General features: G+C 39.0%; 1 protein-coding gene across 4 annotated transcripts in view; it reads left to right on the forward strand.

Annotated features, from left to right (window-relative positions):
- GRM4 (glutamate metabotropic receptor 4) overlaps window positions 1–17611 on the forward strand; it is a 314992-nt gene that overhangs the window by 117258 nt on the left and 180123 nt on the right. For all 4 annotated transcript variants that reach the window (XM_031965046.1, XM_031965049.1, XM_031965048.1 and 1 more), the window contains exon 3: window positions 17028–17244. In XM_031965046.1, the coding sequence (XP_031820906.1) occupies window positions 17028–17244 (217 nt within the window). The remainder of the gene's footprint in view (window positions 1–17027; window positions 17245–17611) is intronic.

A 17611-nucleotide genomic window follows, 5' to 3' on the forward strand; every position in this document is an offset into this window, starting at 1 on the left:
TTCACAATGTAACTTTTATGGAAATGTTTTACATAACTTCACATGTAATTTCTTATCTTATAAAAAAAGTTTTATATATATATATATATTTTAGAGGCAGTTGGGATTAAGTGACTTGCCCAGAATTACACAGCTAGTAAATGTTAAATGTCTGAGGCCAGATTTGAACTCAAGTCCTTCTGACTCCAGGGCTGGTATACTATCCACTGTGCCATTCTGCTGCCTCCAAAAGTTTATAAATATATAACTATACAAATTGTTTTAAATTTAACTGGGGAAAATATTAAATAAATAAATATGATTCAAAGTTTTTTTCCACCTATGACCTGTGACCAAATGAGCTGATGTGCAAATGTTTATTGATTGAATGATCGATTCTGAGAGAAGGGGAAGTGACTTGGTCAAACAGCAGAGCCAAGTCTATGCTCTTTCTCCTACCCCAAGAAATCTCTTGTCTTTCCCTAGAGCACAGGGCAGTGTTGCACAGAGTGGGAAGAGAATGAACATGTACCTATTACATACTAAGCAATATTTTCTCATTAGAGGTAGGTGCTGTCATTATTCCCATTATACAGTTGAGGAAACTGAGGCAGAGGTTAAGTGATTTACCCAGGATCATAGAACTTTTAGGTGTCTAAGGTTGCATTTAAACTCATTTCCTCCTGATTTGTTCCATTCATTTCTCTACCACTTAGCTGCCTCATAGCATAGTGGAAAGAGCTCCAGATTAGGTGTCAGAAAACATCTTGGGCAAGCCATTTAATTCATTCTCTGGGCCTCAGTTTCCTCACCAGTAAAATGAGGCCATTGGCCTCTGAGGACCTTTCCACCTCTAAATGTGTGATTTTATGAATAGATCCATCTAGAGGTCATGCAGGAGGGGCCTTGGATGCTGCATAACTCACTTGGAAGTTGCTAGCATTATCCTCAAGATGAATTTCATCATTTTTTTTCTTCCTCTTTCTAAACAGAGGTAATAGGAATGTACTCTGAGCTAGAAGTCAGTAGACTATGTTCTAGTTCTGGCTCTGAAACTCAAAGGAAGGGTTCAGGGGTTCCTAGCCTTAGATTATCACTAAGAATAGAAAGAACATTGAATCTGGGGTCAGAAATATCAGAGTTCAAATTTGGCCTCAAATGTTTATTAATTGTGCGATTCTGGGCAAGTCACCTGGCCTGTTTGCCTTAGTTTCCTCATCTGTAAAATGGGTATAATAATAGCCTCTTATCCCCCCCTCCAACCCCCCTCCAACCCCGCCCCCTGCCCAGGGTTGTTGTGAGAATATAACAAAATAATATTTTTAAAGCACTTCATGTAGTGTCTGGTACATAATATTTATGTTCAACAAATATTTGTTTCCTATGGGTACCCTTTGGCTTTTAGTAAACTTGCTTGTACTTTTTATTTAACATGAAAGGAAATAAATGATAGATTTTTACCATACGCATAAATATAAAAAAGATTAATTTCAATAGTATTAATGAGCTATTTACCAGGTATTTCCCATACCCCCTTGACAAATTTCTCCAGTATCAGGTTGCCATTCCCTTGATTAGACAATCTCAAATATTTTTTCCAGCCTGCAAGTATTATGGTCCATGAGTTTTATGATAGGTTTTAAGGTGGCAAAGATTCATCGGTAGCCAATTTAGGGTCAGAATGAAGAAAGGGTAGGAATCATGTTAGAGAATGAGGGGTAGACAAACAGCATGCTGATGGAGGGCATGGGGAATACAGGGGCCACATGGAGATGAGAGAGACCTTAGAATGAGAGATGAGTGTCATGGAGCCTGTCCAGGAAAAGTTTAAAACAGGGGAGTTGACCTAGTATGGTGGTGTGCCCTGGATAGAGAAAGGTTAATTTAGGGTAATTTCTGTGATTGAGGCAGGGGTCCAGAGACTATGGACAGCGGAAATATCTCTCACTTGATCAGAGCACAGCCTAGCATTAGTCATTGATAGCGTTTGCAGATAATCTTTTAAGATTGTACAGCATCTAAAATATGTCTTTTCACGACAGACTGGTGAGATAGGTATTGTCATCCCCATTTTCATAGATGGTGAGACTGAGGCCGAGGTGAGTGATAAAGTGAGTGGTCATATAACTAGGAAGTTAAACAAAGCAGAATTTGAACTCAAGTGTTCTGGACCCCAAGTCTAGTACTGCCCTCACTGTTCCCCCTAGTGCTGTCAGTTTTGCAATTGACGGATGAGCAGTGACAGATTGGACTTGGTAGGAGAGTTCCTGCCAGGCCAGTCTTGAATGGAGCTGGGATAAGAGCATTTTGTAATAGGTCAGACCCCTTTGTGCCTGAGCTTGCTTGGAGAGCTTCCAGGACAGTGCCATTCCTTCTCTAACCGTAGCTCCATCCTCCCTTTTTTCTGCCCACCTTTAGCTTGACTCAAGAGACTGATTAATGGGTGGTTGAGTCAGACTGTACTGGGCCTTGGAAACTTTGTACCTAGCGTAATCTCATTTGTATATTGCTTGTACCCTGAGATTTCCTTACTTAGCAGTGGAGTAATTTGGGCACTGGAAGCAGCTGACTATGAAAGAAATAGAGAATGAGGAGGTAGGGAAAGGAGAAACAGAGAGAGAAGCAGGCAAGGAGACAGTCGTAACAGGAGCTGACATTTATATTAGGCTCTTAGATTTACAAAGCAATTTATATCGTGATCTCTTTTGAGTCACACACCACCTTGGTTATTATTATCCCCATTTTACAGATAAAGAAACTGAAGTCAGCAAAAGGAAATGGGAGATGGGAAGAGTACTTAGCTGTGGACTTAAAAGGGCTGGGTTCCAATTCTGCAATGGATTGGAGAGGTTGCTTTACCTCCCCTGGGCCTCAGTTTCCCCCTCTAAAATGGGGATTCTCTCTAAATCCCCTTCTAATTCTAGGGTTGTGGTCTCACGAGGAAGACAGAGGGAAAGTGATTTGTCCCTAGTTATATAGCAAGTGTTTCAGGTGGGTTTTGAATTCAATTCCTCTGATTAGGTCTCTTTTCATGACAATTCATTGCTTCTCCTATTAAAAACATATACACATAGTCACTGAATAAATTAATACTTGACAATGACCTTTGAAATATAAGACTATGCTTGAGGAGAGGAGAAAGGAATGAGAAAGAAGGGAGAAGAGAAGGAAGGGAGCAGAATGGATTAAACAGTTATTGGGGTGGGGGTTGTCTCTTTTCAGTCTCTTTTCTGTCTCACAAGGGTTCTGCAAGAGGACTCTTCTGGCCCCATGTCCGGGATCATGGGCCTCTGCCAGATCAGCCTAACCTTGTCAGGGAAATGTCTGAGGAGAGGTGGACTTGACAGGCTGAGCTATCTTTTCCTGGGCCCTGCCTAAAGCCCTTTGGAGAGGCAGGCTCTTTCTTCCCTCACCTTGTCTGCTTTTTCTAAAATGTGAATTCCCTGACTGCTCTAGCTTTCATGTACCTAAAAGCATCATTGCCTTTTATCTGAGAAAATAGCTGATGCAGGAGCTGGGCCATTGTATAGGCACCTGAGAGCTGAAGATCAAAAGAGAGAGGAAGAAGCAGCAAAAACCAGAGCCTATTTTGGCCCCGTCTGTACAGCAAAGGGCTCAGAAAATCTCTGCAAGTCTCATCTCTGGCTCTAGCTCCAACTCCAATCCCGGCCCCAGGCCTACCCCTCACCCCCTACCTGGAGACTGACTGCTAGATATCTTATAGATACTTTTCAGAGGGTAAAGAGCAGCAAAGAACCTTAGAAATCATTTGGTCCAACCCTCTTAATTTTATAGCAGAAGGGACTGAGACCTAGAGAAAGGATTTGGTGAGGACTATACAGCTAAATAAGTGGCAAAGACAAAATTGGATTAAAAGTTTTATTTATCAATATTCTTTGTTTTTTTTAATGTTCCTCCCCAATCCTATTCTCAGTGAATCAGCTTCTCTAACAAAGTATAAAAGAGTAAAAGGCAAAAAGCAATGGGGCAAAATTTAAGTAAGATATCAAATATATTTGACAGGATGTATAATGTTTTTCAGCCAGAGTCCCCTGTTATGTCATCCTATAAAAAAGGATGAGAGGTGTGTGTTTTTTAAAATCTTTTTCTCTGGACCTAGCTTGTCCAATAGGATAGTGTACAAAGTGTTTGGACTTGTTTTTTGTTATCCTTATTTTCAATTACATTCTTCTAGTGTCATTGTTATTTCACTTTTCTAATGTTTTCCAAATCTTCTTTAAATTCTTTTTTGTTTATAATTTCCTATAGCACAGCAATACTCCTTTACATTGAGCACCTGGGTGGTGCAGTGGGTAGAATGCTGGTCTTGTAGCCTCAGCTTCCTAAGCACAAAACTGGTCTCAGATACTAATTAGCTGTGTGACCCTGGACATATCACTAACCCTATTTGCCTCAGTTTTCTCATCTGTAAAATGAGCTGGAGAGAGAAATGGCAAACCACTCCAGTATCTTACTAAGAAAATTCTAAATGGGGTTACAAAAAGTCAGACGTGACTGATTGACAACAAACTCTATTATATTTGACTACCACTACTTATTTAGTCATTCCCATTCCTATACTGATTTTATTTGCAGTTCTTTCCTAACATAAAAAGACTGATTGATATAAAATCTTTCTGTCTTTGATCCCTCTGGAATGTTTGGGTCAAAGGGTATAGGCAGTTTAGCCACTTTAAAAAAAAATGCAATCTTAGGGATTAAGAAGACTTTAAAGACCATTGAGCCCACTTACCTCCCTAAGCATTTTTCATATGAGTAAACTGAGGTACATGAATTGTCCAGAGTGACACAACTAGTAAATGAGTCAGTATTTTCCAGAATGGTTGAGGACTGCACATTCATGGTGATTCAGATGATTCATATACCATATTTTGAAAATAAAAAGCTTTAATAAAATAAAAATTAACAAAAAGGAAAAAAGAGAAAGCGCTGCTAGGTATATTTTGACCTCATTGTTTTTGACCTCCTTATTTATTTCTTTACAAAATATAGAGAAGATAATTGGGGCAACAAGTGACCAGATCATTAGCCCTGGAGTCAGGGGTACCTGAGAGCAAATCTGACCTCAAACACTTAATACGTACTAGCTGTGTGACCTTGGGCAAGTCACTTAACCCCAATTGCCTTGCCAAAAAAAAAAAAATAAAGAGAAGATAATTGAGGGGAGGGCAGCTCACAAAGTTTTGAAAGAAACTGGGAATTCAAGAACCAGAGGTAAGGATCAATCAGCAATTATCTCTTTTTTCCTTTTCTTTTTTTAAATTAAAGCTTTTTATTTTCAAAATATATGCATGGATAATTTTAAACATTCACCCTTGCAAAATCTTGTGCTCCAAATTTTTACCCTCCCCCCAACCCCCTCCCTTAGTCTGCAAATAATCCAATATATGTTAAACTTGTGCAATTCTTCTATAATATTTCCATAAATATCCTGCTATATAAGAAAAATCAGATCAAAAAGGAAAAAAATGAGAAAGAAAAAAAATTCAAGCAAACAACAACAAAAAGACTGAAAATACTATGTTGTGATCCACACTCAGTTTTCATAGTACTCTCTCTGGGCGCAGATGGTTCTCTTCATCACAAGACCATTGGAATTGGCCTGAATCATCTCATGTTGAAGAGAGCCATGTCTATCAGAACTGATCATTGTATAATCTTGTTGTTGTAATGATCTCTTGGTTCTGCTCATTCCACTTAGCATCAGTTCATGTAAGTCTCTCCAAGTCTCTGTATTCATCCTGCTGGTCATTTCCTACAGAACAATAATATTCCATAACATTCATATACCATAACTTATTCAGCCATTCTCTAACTAATGGGCATCGCCTCAGTTTACAGTTTCTTGCCAATACAAAAAGGGCTGCTACAAACATTTAGCAATTATCTTTCACTGAAGATAACCTTGTTCCTGCCTTCAAGGAGTTTATTGTCTAGAGGAGAAAGGACATGGCCAGGAAAAGATGATCCATCATTCAAAGTTACCTATGCTACAGTGGCACAGTATATAGAGTGCCAAGCCTGGAGTCAGGAAGAATTGTCATCCTGAGTTCAAAAGATACTTTCTAGCTGTGTGATCACTTCACTCTGTTTGCCTCAGTTTTTTCATCTATAAAATGAGCTGGAGGAGGAAATGGCAAATTACTGTAGTATTTTTGCCAAGAAAACCCCAAATGGGGACATGACTGGAACAGGAACTTGCTAAGTAGAGTTCAGACAACCTGTGCCAGAGAACTTGGGAGGGAGACATTTTGGTGGGCTTGTTGGGTTGGGAAGTAGAGAAAAAGTTCAAAGTGTATATCCAAGGATGTTTTGTGTGTGGCTCTGTCATTCTTATGTGGGAAGGGGAGACCATGGCCTGAGTACAGTTTACTATGCAATCATCGACAACGACGATGAGAGAAAAAGAGTGAAGAGAAGAGGAGAGAGAGAAGGCAAAGACAGAAATAAGAGAGAGAAGGGAGAGAGGGAAAAAGAGAAAAAGAAGGTAGAGAGGCAAGAAGGCAGGAGATTGAGAGGAGGAGAACAAGAGATAAAGAGGAGAGAGAGTGAGAGAATAAAAGAAAAAAAGAAAAAATAGAGACAGAGATGGGGGAGAGAGACAAAAAAAATGAGAGAAAGAAAAAACAGAAAGAGAGGGAAAGAGAAAGGAAGGAGAAAGAGAAAGAGGGAGAGAGGGTAATCAGGAAGGAGGGAGAGAGAAGGAAAGAGACAGTGAGTGAGAGGGAGAGGAAGAGAGAGAAAGAGAGAGAAAAAGACAGAGACAGAAAGTGAGAGAAAATAAAAGAGAGAGGTTTCCTTGTTTCACTTTTCCAATGTTTTCCAAATCTCTAAATTCTTTGTGAGAGAGAGAGAGAGAGAGAGAGAGAGAGAGAGAGAAGAGAGAGAGAGAGAAAGAGGGAGGGAGGGAGGGAGAGAGAGGAGGGAGAGAAAGAAGGAGAGAGAGAGAGAAGAATGGGTGGGATTGGGTGGATAGGTGCCTAAAGGGATTTTTCCTTTTTTTTTTCAATATTTTTCCTATCCCACAAGAACCCTGTAATCTTGTAGGTAAAGGACAAGGCATCCTAAACACACTTGCCATCACAATGTTTCTGACTGCTGTACCTGGGGACACTGTACCTGGGCAGTATGAAGACCTTGCTCCTTGTTTCTTCTGTGGTGGGAAGGCACTGCCCTGATCTGCTTTTCTTCCCAATGACTATAATGGCCAACAACGTGGGTGTTGAGGTAGAATGTAGGGAGTTGGGAGACCTGAAATCGAGCCTGGCTCTGCCACTTTAGGGATCTTGGTATAGCAGTTTTATTGCTCTGGGCCTCAGTTTCTCTGTATAATGGGGATAATACTTGTCCTACCTCAAAGAGCTGGTTTTGGGGCTCAAATGAGAGAGTGGGTATAAAAGCTTTAAATTTAAAAAGCTATCCAGATGTAAGGTCTAATGATAATAATGAATATAATTATAATTATAATCACATGGTTGCCTAGAGCCTGGAGTATTATCTGTGGTCAGGGAACAGTTTTCCATGATAATAATAGCTAACATTTACATAGCACTATGGTTTGCAAAGTGCTTTTATTGAGCTTTTATTTATTAAGATTGATCTTTGTTTGAAAATAAAATAAAATTTAATTAAAAAAATCCCACCAAAGTGCTTTACCATGGATTTAAGTGGCCCAGATCCACATATATGCTCATAGTCTCAGACAACATAAATGCACTCAGATACACTCAGAGAAATATCCTCAGCTTTCCTCTTCATTATTGCTGTAAGCTAACAACTTAGACATCTTTGTCACTAAGGAAATGAAGGAGTTTCACTCCTTTATTTAAAACAAATATTAACTGAGAACAGATTCTGTGTAAGGCACTGTGTTAGGACCTGGAGAAGATATAAAGATAAATAAAATAGAGTTCCTGCCTTATTGGCTGAGGCAGTGAGGTGGTATCGTATATAGAGTGTTGAGCCTGAAATCAGGAAGACTTCAATTCAAATTCAGTCTTAAATGCTTATGTGTGACCCTGGTAAGTCAACTTAATTTGCCTACCTCAGTTTCTTCATCTATAAATGGGGACAATAGTAACATCTATCTCCCAAGATTGTTGTAAGGATCAAATGAGATGAAATTTGTAAAGCCTTTAGCACACTGTGTATGCTAAATATATATATATATATATATATATATATATATATATATATATATATATAATATATGTAAATATAATATACAAATGCTTGTTTTCTTATTTCTTTCCTAATGAGATTGGATCAAAAACCAGGAAACAAGTAACTCCACACAAAGTATAATTTGAAAGTGTAGCAGAAGAACAATAGATAGATCTAAAGTCAGCAAAACCCACCAGATGTACCCTTTGTGTGACTTTGGAGAAGTCACTTTTCTGCAGATCTCTCAATTTCCTCTGCTAATGCAGGATAACACTTGTATTATCCATTCCATAAGGTGGTTTCTAAGAAATTTCTTTGGAAAGCACTTAAAAGCATCTTAGAAATTATTTCAAAGTACCATCAGAGACGTATATACGAGGTACTCCAAGAATCCTAGGGGAAGTGAGAGCATTTTTGACTGGGGAGATGAGGGAAGCATGGTTCTGCTTGTTGTTGGGCCTTGAAGGAAGAGGAAGGCTTTGATAAACAAAGATGAGAAATCACAGGATTATGGATAGAAAACTTGTAGGGTTCTTGTAGGCTATTGAGTTCAACCCCTTATTTTATAGATGAGGTGAGTTGACATTGGTCAATTGGTAAGTGTCTGAAGCACCATTTGAACCCAAGGTCTTCCTAAATGCACGCCCAGTTCAGCATCTACTATACTACACTTATCAGTATCTTATTATTGGTATGTAAAAGTCAGGGCATTCCAAAATGATGGAAGATTATCCAAACCAAGGGAAGATTCAGGGAAACTAAGAAAAGACTAAGACAAAGATGGGAAGAAAGCATCTCCTCTTTGCTTCTGTGAGGAACAGTTGTGAGATGAATGCAAAAGGTTAAACTAGTGTTATTCCTTCCCTGTTGGGCTGTGACTACAGAGGGAGACTGAGCTGAGTCGAGCCCCACTGGCACAAACCAGATTGGAACCCAAATAACCACCAGTTGGGGAATGGGAATATCTCACCACCTACAGAGGAAGGATCAGGGCTGGAGAGGGAGGAAAAGCAGACTACAGGATCTTCTTAGTGTTCAGAGTGGTTGTTACCAGCTCACAGACAATGTGGTGCTGGTGCTGGGGAGATTTGGGGGACGGGGGAGATACAGAGAAGATGGGGACACAGAAGAAGGGAGAAGGCAGAAGGAGGTGGAGACACAAAGGAATGGGGGAGACATAGAAAGAGATGGAGACAGAGTGGAGAGGTGAGGAGAACAAAGAAGAGAGGAAGAAAGAAGAGAATGATAAACAGAATGGCAGGCAGAGAGAAGAGAGAGAAATGGGAGAATATGGGGAAAGGTGAGACCGAGAGAGAGAGAGAAATAATGAGATAGGAAGAAATAGTAGAGAAAGTGAAGGAAACAGGGAAGCGGGGAGAAAAGAAAGGGTCAGGGAGACAAATACAAAGTACAGAAAAGAGAAGACACACAGAGAGAAAGAAAAATGAGAGAGAAAAAGAGAAGGAATAGAGAAAGGCAGAAACAGAGAATGAGAAATGCAAACAAACAGAATAATGAGGGAGGCAACAAGACTGAGAGATAGAAACAGAGGAGAACCACCAAGAGAAAGTTGCTTGACAACAGGAAAAAAACACCAACTCCTTTGGGTCAGCTTGGTTCTTTATAAAGAAATTTCAGGCGTCATTTAGTAAAAGGGTATGCTGGGGATAGGTAATATTTTTCAAGGATTGAAATGATTCTTTTTTTTTTCAGCAATTCTGTCTAATCCCATGGTCCTAATAACTGAAATACATATCTGAAGGAATATTAGTGCTGATTGGCCTACTCATTTCTCTTTGCAAAAAACCTGCATCCTTTTAGTGTTCAGAGTAGTTGTCACCAGCTCACAGACAATGTGGTGATGGTGCTGGGGAGATTTTGGGGGCAGAGGGGAAATAGGGGAAGAGAAGATGGGGACACAGAAGAAGGGAGCATTGCCTGGTTGATAATCCCACATTAAGTATGACCAGTCTATTCCTTTCCCCACCTTTCCCATAGGTAGATAAATAGATAAAAGATTTATTAAGCATTTGTGGTACCCATGGATAGAGCATTGGGTTTGGAATCAGGAAAATTCATTTTCATGGTTTCAAGTCCAGCCCCAGATATTTACTAGCTTTCTTGTTTGCCTCAGTTTCCTCATCTGTAAAATGATCTTGAGAAAGGAATGGCAAACCACTCAGTATCTTTGTCAAGGAAACCCCAAATAGGGTCATAAAAAGTCAGCTATGACTGAAAATAACTTAATAACAACAAATATTCTAGTCACTATGCTAAGAACCAGGTATACAAAATACAAAAAAAAGAAAGCAAGATGGTCCTTGTTTTTTCAAGAAGCTTACATCATAACAAGGGAAGAAAAAACTTAAAGGAGATACAGAAAGATGGGATTAGAAAAAGGGTACTTACTCTCTTAGGAATAATTCTGCTGGTGAGAAGATGGATCAGTTTGGAGAGTAAGTTGAGATGGGAAATGTGTGAAGGACGTACCTTTGGGACTTCCCTTCAAGTTATTCTTCTTCCTCAGGGAATTTAATCCTTCTACAATGATTCTTTAAGTATTTTTTGTTTTTATATCCCTTTAATTTCTGTATGTAATTTGTATGTATGCAATTTCTGTATAGTCCTTGTAGCAAAGCATAAAAATATAATGGGGAAAAAGACCAATCCAATAAAACTATCCAACACATTAATAAAATCTGATTATATATGTAATATGTCATACTTATAGTCTCCTGACTTTGCAAAGAAGACAGGCTTAAATCCTCATCTTTTCTCCAGGGTCAAGCGAGGACATTATAATTATGCAACATATGGTATCTACTTTCTTTCTTTTTCTTTATATTGCGATAATCATTGTATATATTGTTTTCCAAGTTCCTGCACACTTCACTCTACACTGATACATATTTCTTCTCTTTGTCTTCTATATTATTTCATTTGGTGATCTCATCAGCTCCCATGGATTCAACCATCATCTCTGTGTTGATGATTCTCAAATTTACTTATCCAGTCCTAACCACTTTCCTAATAACCAGTCATAGTTAAACATCTCAAAATGGATATTCCCACATTCACCCCAATGCAACAAATGGCAAATAGAGTCCCCCAGTCCCCCTTACATATAGTCCTATTTTTTAGGACCTCTCTATTATAGTAGAAGGCACCACCATCTTCCCACTGTTGTAGGCTTACAATGGCAGAGTTGTGACTCCTCCTTCACACCTATCCCACATACCCAATTTATTGCCAAATTCTGTCATTTCTACCTTCAGAACATTTCTCATATATATCCCCCTTTTCTCATATACATCCCTTTTCCCCCATTCACATAGTTATTAACCTGGTGCAGGCTTTTATCACTTTACTCCTGAACCATTGCCCAAGCCTGTTGGTTGGACTCTATCTCAAGTCTCTCCCTACTCCAGTTCATTATCTATCTAAATACCAAAGTCATCTTCCTTTGCTTGAGTCTGATCATGCTACATCTCAACACAACCAACTCCAGTGATTCCCTGTTATCTCCTGGATCAAAGATAAAATCCTCTGTTTGCCCTTTAAAGCCCAACTTCTTGTGATGTTCCTTTCACAAGACTTTCCATCTCCTGGCTGGCCCCCAGGCTTGGAATTCTCCTGCTTCATTCTGCCTTCAAGCTTCCCTGACTCACTTAAAATCTCACAGTCTATTTATTATTATCAATTTTTCTTTGCTGAAGCAATTGGGAGTTAAGTGACTTGTCCAGGGTCACACAACTAGTAAATGTTAAGTGTCTGAGGGTGGATTTGAACTCAGATCCTTCTGACTCCAGGGCTGGTGCACTATCTAATTCATCATCTAGCTGCCCCGCCACAGTCTATTTTTTTAAATTTAAAAGCTATTTCATTTCTTTTTAAATTAAATCTTTCCCCCCTCCAATTAACAAGCATTGATTTTCTTTCTTCACCTCCCTTTCTCCTTCAGTGAGGGGAAAAAAAAGAAAAAACAAAACTCTTATAACAAATATACAATGAAGCAAAACATATCCCCATGTTGGTCAGATCTCAGCATAATGTAATTTTAAAAAGATTATGTATATATGTATTATTTTTATTTATAATATTTATTTAATAAATAAATATAAGTATTTATTTATAAATAATAAATATTATTTATTTTAAGGAGGTAATTAGGGTTAAATTATTTGCCCAAGGTCACACAGCTAAGTGTCTGAGGTTGCATTTGAACTCAGGTCCTCCTTCCACTGTGCCACCCAGTTGCCTCGAAAATCTCACCTTCTATGACTAGAGTTTTTTCCTCTGAGACTATCTCCAATTTATCCTGTATCTATCTTGTTTGTACATAGTTGTTTGCATTGTTGTCTTCCTCATTGGATTGTGAATTCTTTAAAAGCAAAGTCTTTTTTTGTCTTTCTTTGTATCCTTGGTAATTAGCACAGTACCTGGAACACAGCAGGCATTTTGAAAATGCTTGTTGATTGCCTGACTACCTTGGAGTCCCTGCCTAGGAACTTTCAGTAAAAATAATTTTTGAACAAGAGGAATTGAAATGAAAAGATTTGGGGGCTAACCCACAAGCAAATTCAGTGAGCCATTCCCATTCCCCTTAAACATAAAATAATTGCTCACATGCAAGTTCAAAGGATGAAGAATGGGATAGCACTAACCAGGGAAGACTTTTTAGAGAAAATCCCTCAACCTTGGATAGCCAAATCCACTATTTCCTTGATTGAGATGGATTTCTGAAACCTTCTATCACCCCAGGAAAATCTCAGTAGGGTTGGTGACATTTGAAGAACTGGGGTGGAAGTAGAAGGGGTTTCTTCACCCTTTAATTAATTGAATAAAGAGCCCAAGGTCTGTCTCTGATTTTTCTATGTGATATTGAGCTAGTCATTCCATCTTTTCTGGAAGATTTCCACTACTTTAAAATGAGGGACTTGAATTAGGTAATATTGAAGGTCTCCTCCAGTTCCCCTGGTATATTTCTCTCTTTTCATTGTTAGGATGGAGAGCAACCAAGACCAGAGGGAGGAGTTGAAATTAGAGGTGGGGACTGTGAGATAGTAGAATTTCCTTTCCAGAGACTATTTGGACAGAGGTTGGGAGAACAAACACGACTTGGAGGCAGAGGGATGAACTGACATCTTAAGATCCCTTCTACCATACAGCTTCCAAATAAAGGCTGAATAATCTCAGTTAGTGGAATTAATTTTCCTAGGCTTGCTCTTCTAGCTCATTACATATGTTAAAGATTTTTTAGGACTCTTCTTTTGGGAAAAGTAGGAATGGGGGTCAGGTTGTAGTACAGCTGTATAATTCTGGGTAATGGAGACTTGGTTTGTGTAGGTACTGCTATTTTATATTCTTCAATAAAATTTAAAGAATCTCCTTTGGGGGCAAGATGGTATTTACCTCTGATTTCATTAATGTAAATAACTGTTGGTGAGGAAAAGTTCCTCCATCAATGTATATTAGTCAGTCATAATAATATAATAACAATAAAAATATATTAACTGTGTATCTGTTATATGCCAGGTATTGTGGTAAATATTGGGGTACAAAGAAAAGCAAAAGTCAGCCCATGTTTTCAAGGAGCTCACAGTCTAATGGGAAAGACAGTATGCAAACAATTATTTACAAGCAAACTATATATAGGATAAAATGGGAAATAATTGGAAGGCACTAGAATTAAAAGGAAATCAGGAAAGGCTTTCCAGAAAAGGTAGGCTTTTAACTAGAACTTTAAGAAAGCCAGAAGGGGGAAAGGAGAAGGGAGAACATTGCAGCATTGGATTGAAGAGTAAGTGTGAGTGTGTGAGAGTGTATGTGTGTGTGTGTGTGTGTAAGGCAAGAGAGGACTACAAAAGTGATGGGAGAAAAAAAAGTGATGGGAGGTGGAAGCTATGAAGAACTTTGTTGTTGTTGTTTGTTCTTCATTCTCAAGGAGGACCATGGCATTGTGAAGATGCCATGAATTGGATATAAGTGAGGGAGGCCTGTGCAAAATCACCTGCCTCACTTTCTCCTTTGGAACCATCTGTATCTAGCAGCCAGATATAGATTAGAATGACTGGAGATGGCCCAGATATAGTGGGAGACTTTGGCCTTTTTGAGCTAAGGTCTTTTCCAAGTCTCAGTTTGTCTGAGGCAATGCTCAATCAGTGATTAAGGCTAGGTAAAAATGAGGCAAAGAATGGCCTCTTTTTTTCCCCCTGAGACAACTGGGGTTAAGTGACTTGCCCAGGGTCACACAGCTAGGAAATATTAAGTGTCTGAGGTCAGATTTGAATTCAGGTCCTTCTGACTTCAGAGCTGATGCTCTAACCACTGCACCACCTAGCTGCCCTGAGAATGGCCTCTTTTACTCTGTCAAAAAATCATTCTGGGAGGTGATAGAAAGCTCCTGAAGTTATTCTGTAACTTATATTTATAGAGAGCTGCCCAGGGTCCTGAAAGATTAATTCATTTGTTCTACATCACACAGAGTGTGAGAGATAAGATAGAACCCTATGTTTCATTGACTCCAAAGTTGCCCCTCTAGACACTGGAACTTCTGAATTAGTCTACTACCTGTGTCCAATGGGCAATGTCTCAGTTTCCTCATTTGCAAAAATGAGGAGGTTGGATTAGATGGCTTTCAAGGCACTTCAAGGTCTAGATAGAATCATGTAGCCTAAATAAATTGGATTAACAATTTATATGATAGACAGGAAGGGTATGATTATTTAAATAATTAGCAGTTATTTTTATATGGTCTTTTCTTGATTTGCAATAGTTTTTTTTTTTTTTTTTTTTTTTGCCATAGTATACACAGTATTAATTCTTTGATTCTGGGCAAACGATTGCATAATCATAAATGTAGTGTTGAAAGGGATATTTCAAGGTTATCTAATACAAACCCCACTCATCTGACAGTTGAGGTGGCTAGGTGGAGTAGTGGTTGGAGCTCCAAGTTTGGACTCAAGAAGCCCCAGGAGATTCTGTACAAATCACCTAACTTCTGCCTCAGTTTCCTCATCTGTAAAATGGGGATGATAGCGCCTACTTCCTGGGATTGTTGTGAGCATCAAATGAGATAACACTTATAAAGCAGTTAGCACAGTGCCTGGCATATAGTAAATGCTACATAAATGTAAGTTTATTTTATTATGGAAACTGAGGCTAAAGGGAGTTAAACAACTTGCCTAAGACCACACAAATAATATAGCTAACATTTGTATAATTATTTATGTTTTGTAAAGGCTTTACATATATTATCTCATCTGATCTTCACAATAATCTTGTGAAGTAGGTACTATTATAACTATTTCCATTTAATAAATGAAGAAATCAAGGCTGTTAAATAACATGTTATGTAAATAACATGCCCAGGGTCATATGGCTAATAGGTGTCTGAAGTAAAATATGAACTGAAGTCTATCTTGATTTCTGGACTAGTGCTTGCTCTATCTATCTATCTATCTGTCTATCTGTCTATATCAATAAATCTGTCATTTATTATATATCTATAAATATATGTCTGTCTATATATCTTTCTGTTCATCTATGAATCTATCATTTATCTGTCTATAAATATATTTACCTAGTATTATATAATCTAACAATCAAGAAGTAAATAGAGACTCAGGATTTGAACCTAAGCCTTTAAATACTAAATCCTTTTTTTTTTTTTTTCTTACTGAACCACACTGTCATTTAACCTTTCTGAAGCTCAGTTTTTTCATCTGTAACATGGGGATACTAGAGACTAGTGAAAATAAAATAATACATATAAGGCAATTCGCAAACCCTAAAGAATCATAGAAATGTTAGCTATTTTATTATTATTATTGTATTGGGTGCTGAGGGGGTTAGTATGAATAGAATATGTGTAAGTGTCTATATATGTATATCACAGGCAAAGCCAGAAGAAGCAGGTGGAGCTTGTCTCAGAAGTCTTGATGGATTTGGATATTCAACTTCAGTTAGATTTCCCAACTTCCTGTTACTTTTAGTATCATATTAACCTGATTGTATTCCTTATGGGGATCTGAATTTCAGTAGAGATGGGAGAGCTCTTCTTGCTCTTTTTAGTAGCTGATGTCTCTTTCTCTGTCTCTCTCTCTCCTAAAAAATTATCTTATCTTATGATTGTATTTGTGGAAATGTATTATTCTCCCCTCTCATCTACTAGAATATAAGTTTTCTGAGCACAGGGAACTTTTTTATATTTGTTTTTGCTCTAGACTTATTGCTCATTATTTCTATTCATGTACATCTGTCCAAACTGCCCTGCTTGTTTCCTGTACTCGATTTTCCACCTCCCATCTTCTTTTGCATAGAATATTTCTCATGCTTAAAATATTCATCTTCTCTGAGAATCCTTAACTTCCTTCATGGTTCAATTCAGGTGCCACATTATGGGGGTAGGGGGGCGTTCTTGATTACTCTGCTCATTAATGATTTCGCCTTCCTCCTCAAATTACTTTGTTATACTTTATATCTCACTGCCACCACCTAATAGAATATAAGCTTCTTGAAGCTGGAATTGTTTTCCTTTTTGTCTTTGTACCCCCCTTGCACAGTAACTGGCATACAGTAGGAGTTTAATAAATGCTGGTTGGATTTATCTGAATTATTTAGTGGCAGGAGGCACTGGGATAAGTCTAGCAATCTTAGGGTGGGATGGAAAGAAAAGGCCGCATGTGGAGCGGCCATGGGTGAGAATGATGTTGGCTGTCTCTGGGCACCCATGTTTCAAGGGGAATTTGCCCTGGAAGGTGATGGGGGTTAGAGAGGGGTCACCAGCTGGGTGGTCTGGTCTAGGGCTGCGGGCCCTCTCTCTGGCCACTGTAATTAGGAGTTGTCTCTCTGTGTCCCCCCAGATCCCTCAGATCAGCTACGCCTCCACCGCTCCCGACCTGAGTGACAACAGCCGTTATGACTTCTTCTCCCGGGTCGTGCCCTCAGATACATACCAGGCTCAGGCCATGGTGGACATCGTCCGTGCTCTCAAGTGGAACTATGTCTCCACCCTGGCCTCAGAGGGAAGCTATGGCGAGAGCGGGGTGGAGGCCTTCATCCAGAAGTCCCGTGAGGATGGTGAGCCAGTCACCCCGTGGTGGTGTGTGTCTATGTCTGTGTGTGTTTGGGGGGGGGACTGAGGGGGGAGGTAGGAACCTGGAATGGAGTGTCCAGCGTGGTTCAACTCTCTTCTTCTGCGGGTGCACGTACACTGCTTTCTTATTCCTGTGTTGTCTGAAAGAGGCTTTTCGATAATATATTTTGTATCATAATTGAATTCAAGTACTTGGATGGTAGATTTCTCACAGACTCTTAGAATTGGAAGAAACGCTGGCAGTGATCACACCCAATTTGCTCCTAATCAAGACCCTCTGATTGATCCTGGATAGGATGATCATCCAAACTACCCTGAAAATACTCCAGTGATGGGGAAACTGACAACCTC

The sequence above is a fragment of the Sarcophilus harrisii genome, chromosome 4 (genome assembly GCF_902635505.1).
Source record: "Sarcophilus harrisii chromosome 4, mSarHar1.11, whole genome shotgun sequence".
NCBI classification, from domain to species: Eukaryota; Metazoa; Chordata; class Mammalia; order Dasyuromorphia; family Dasyuridae; genus Sarcophilus; species Sarcophilus harrisii.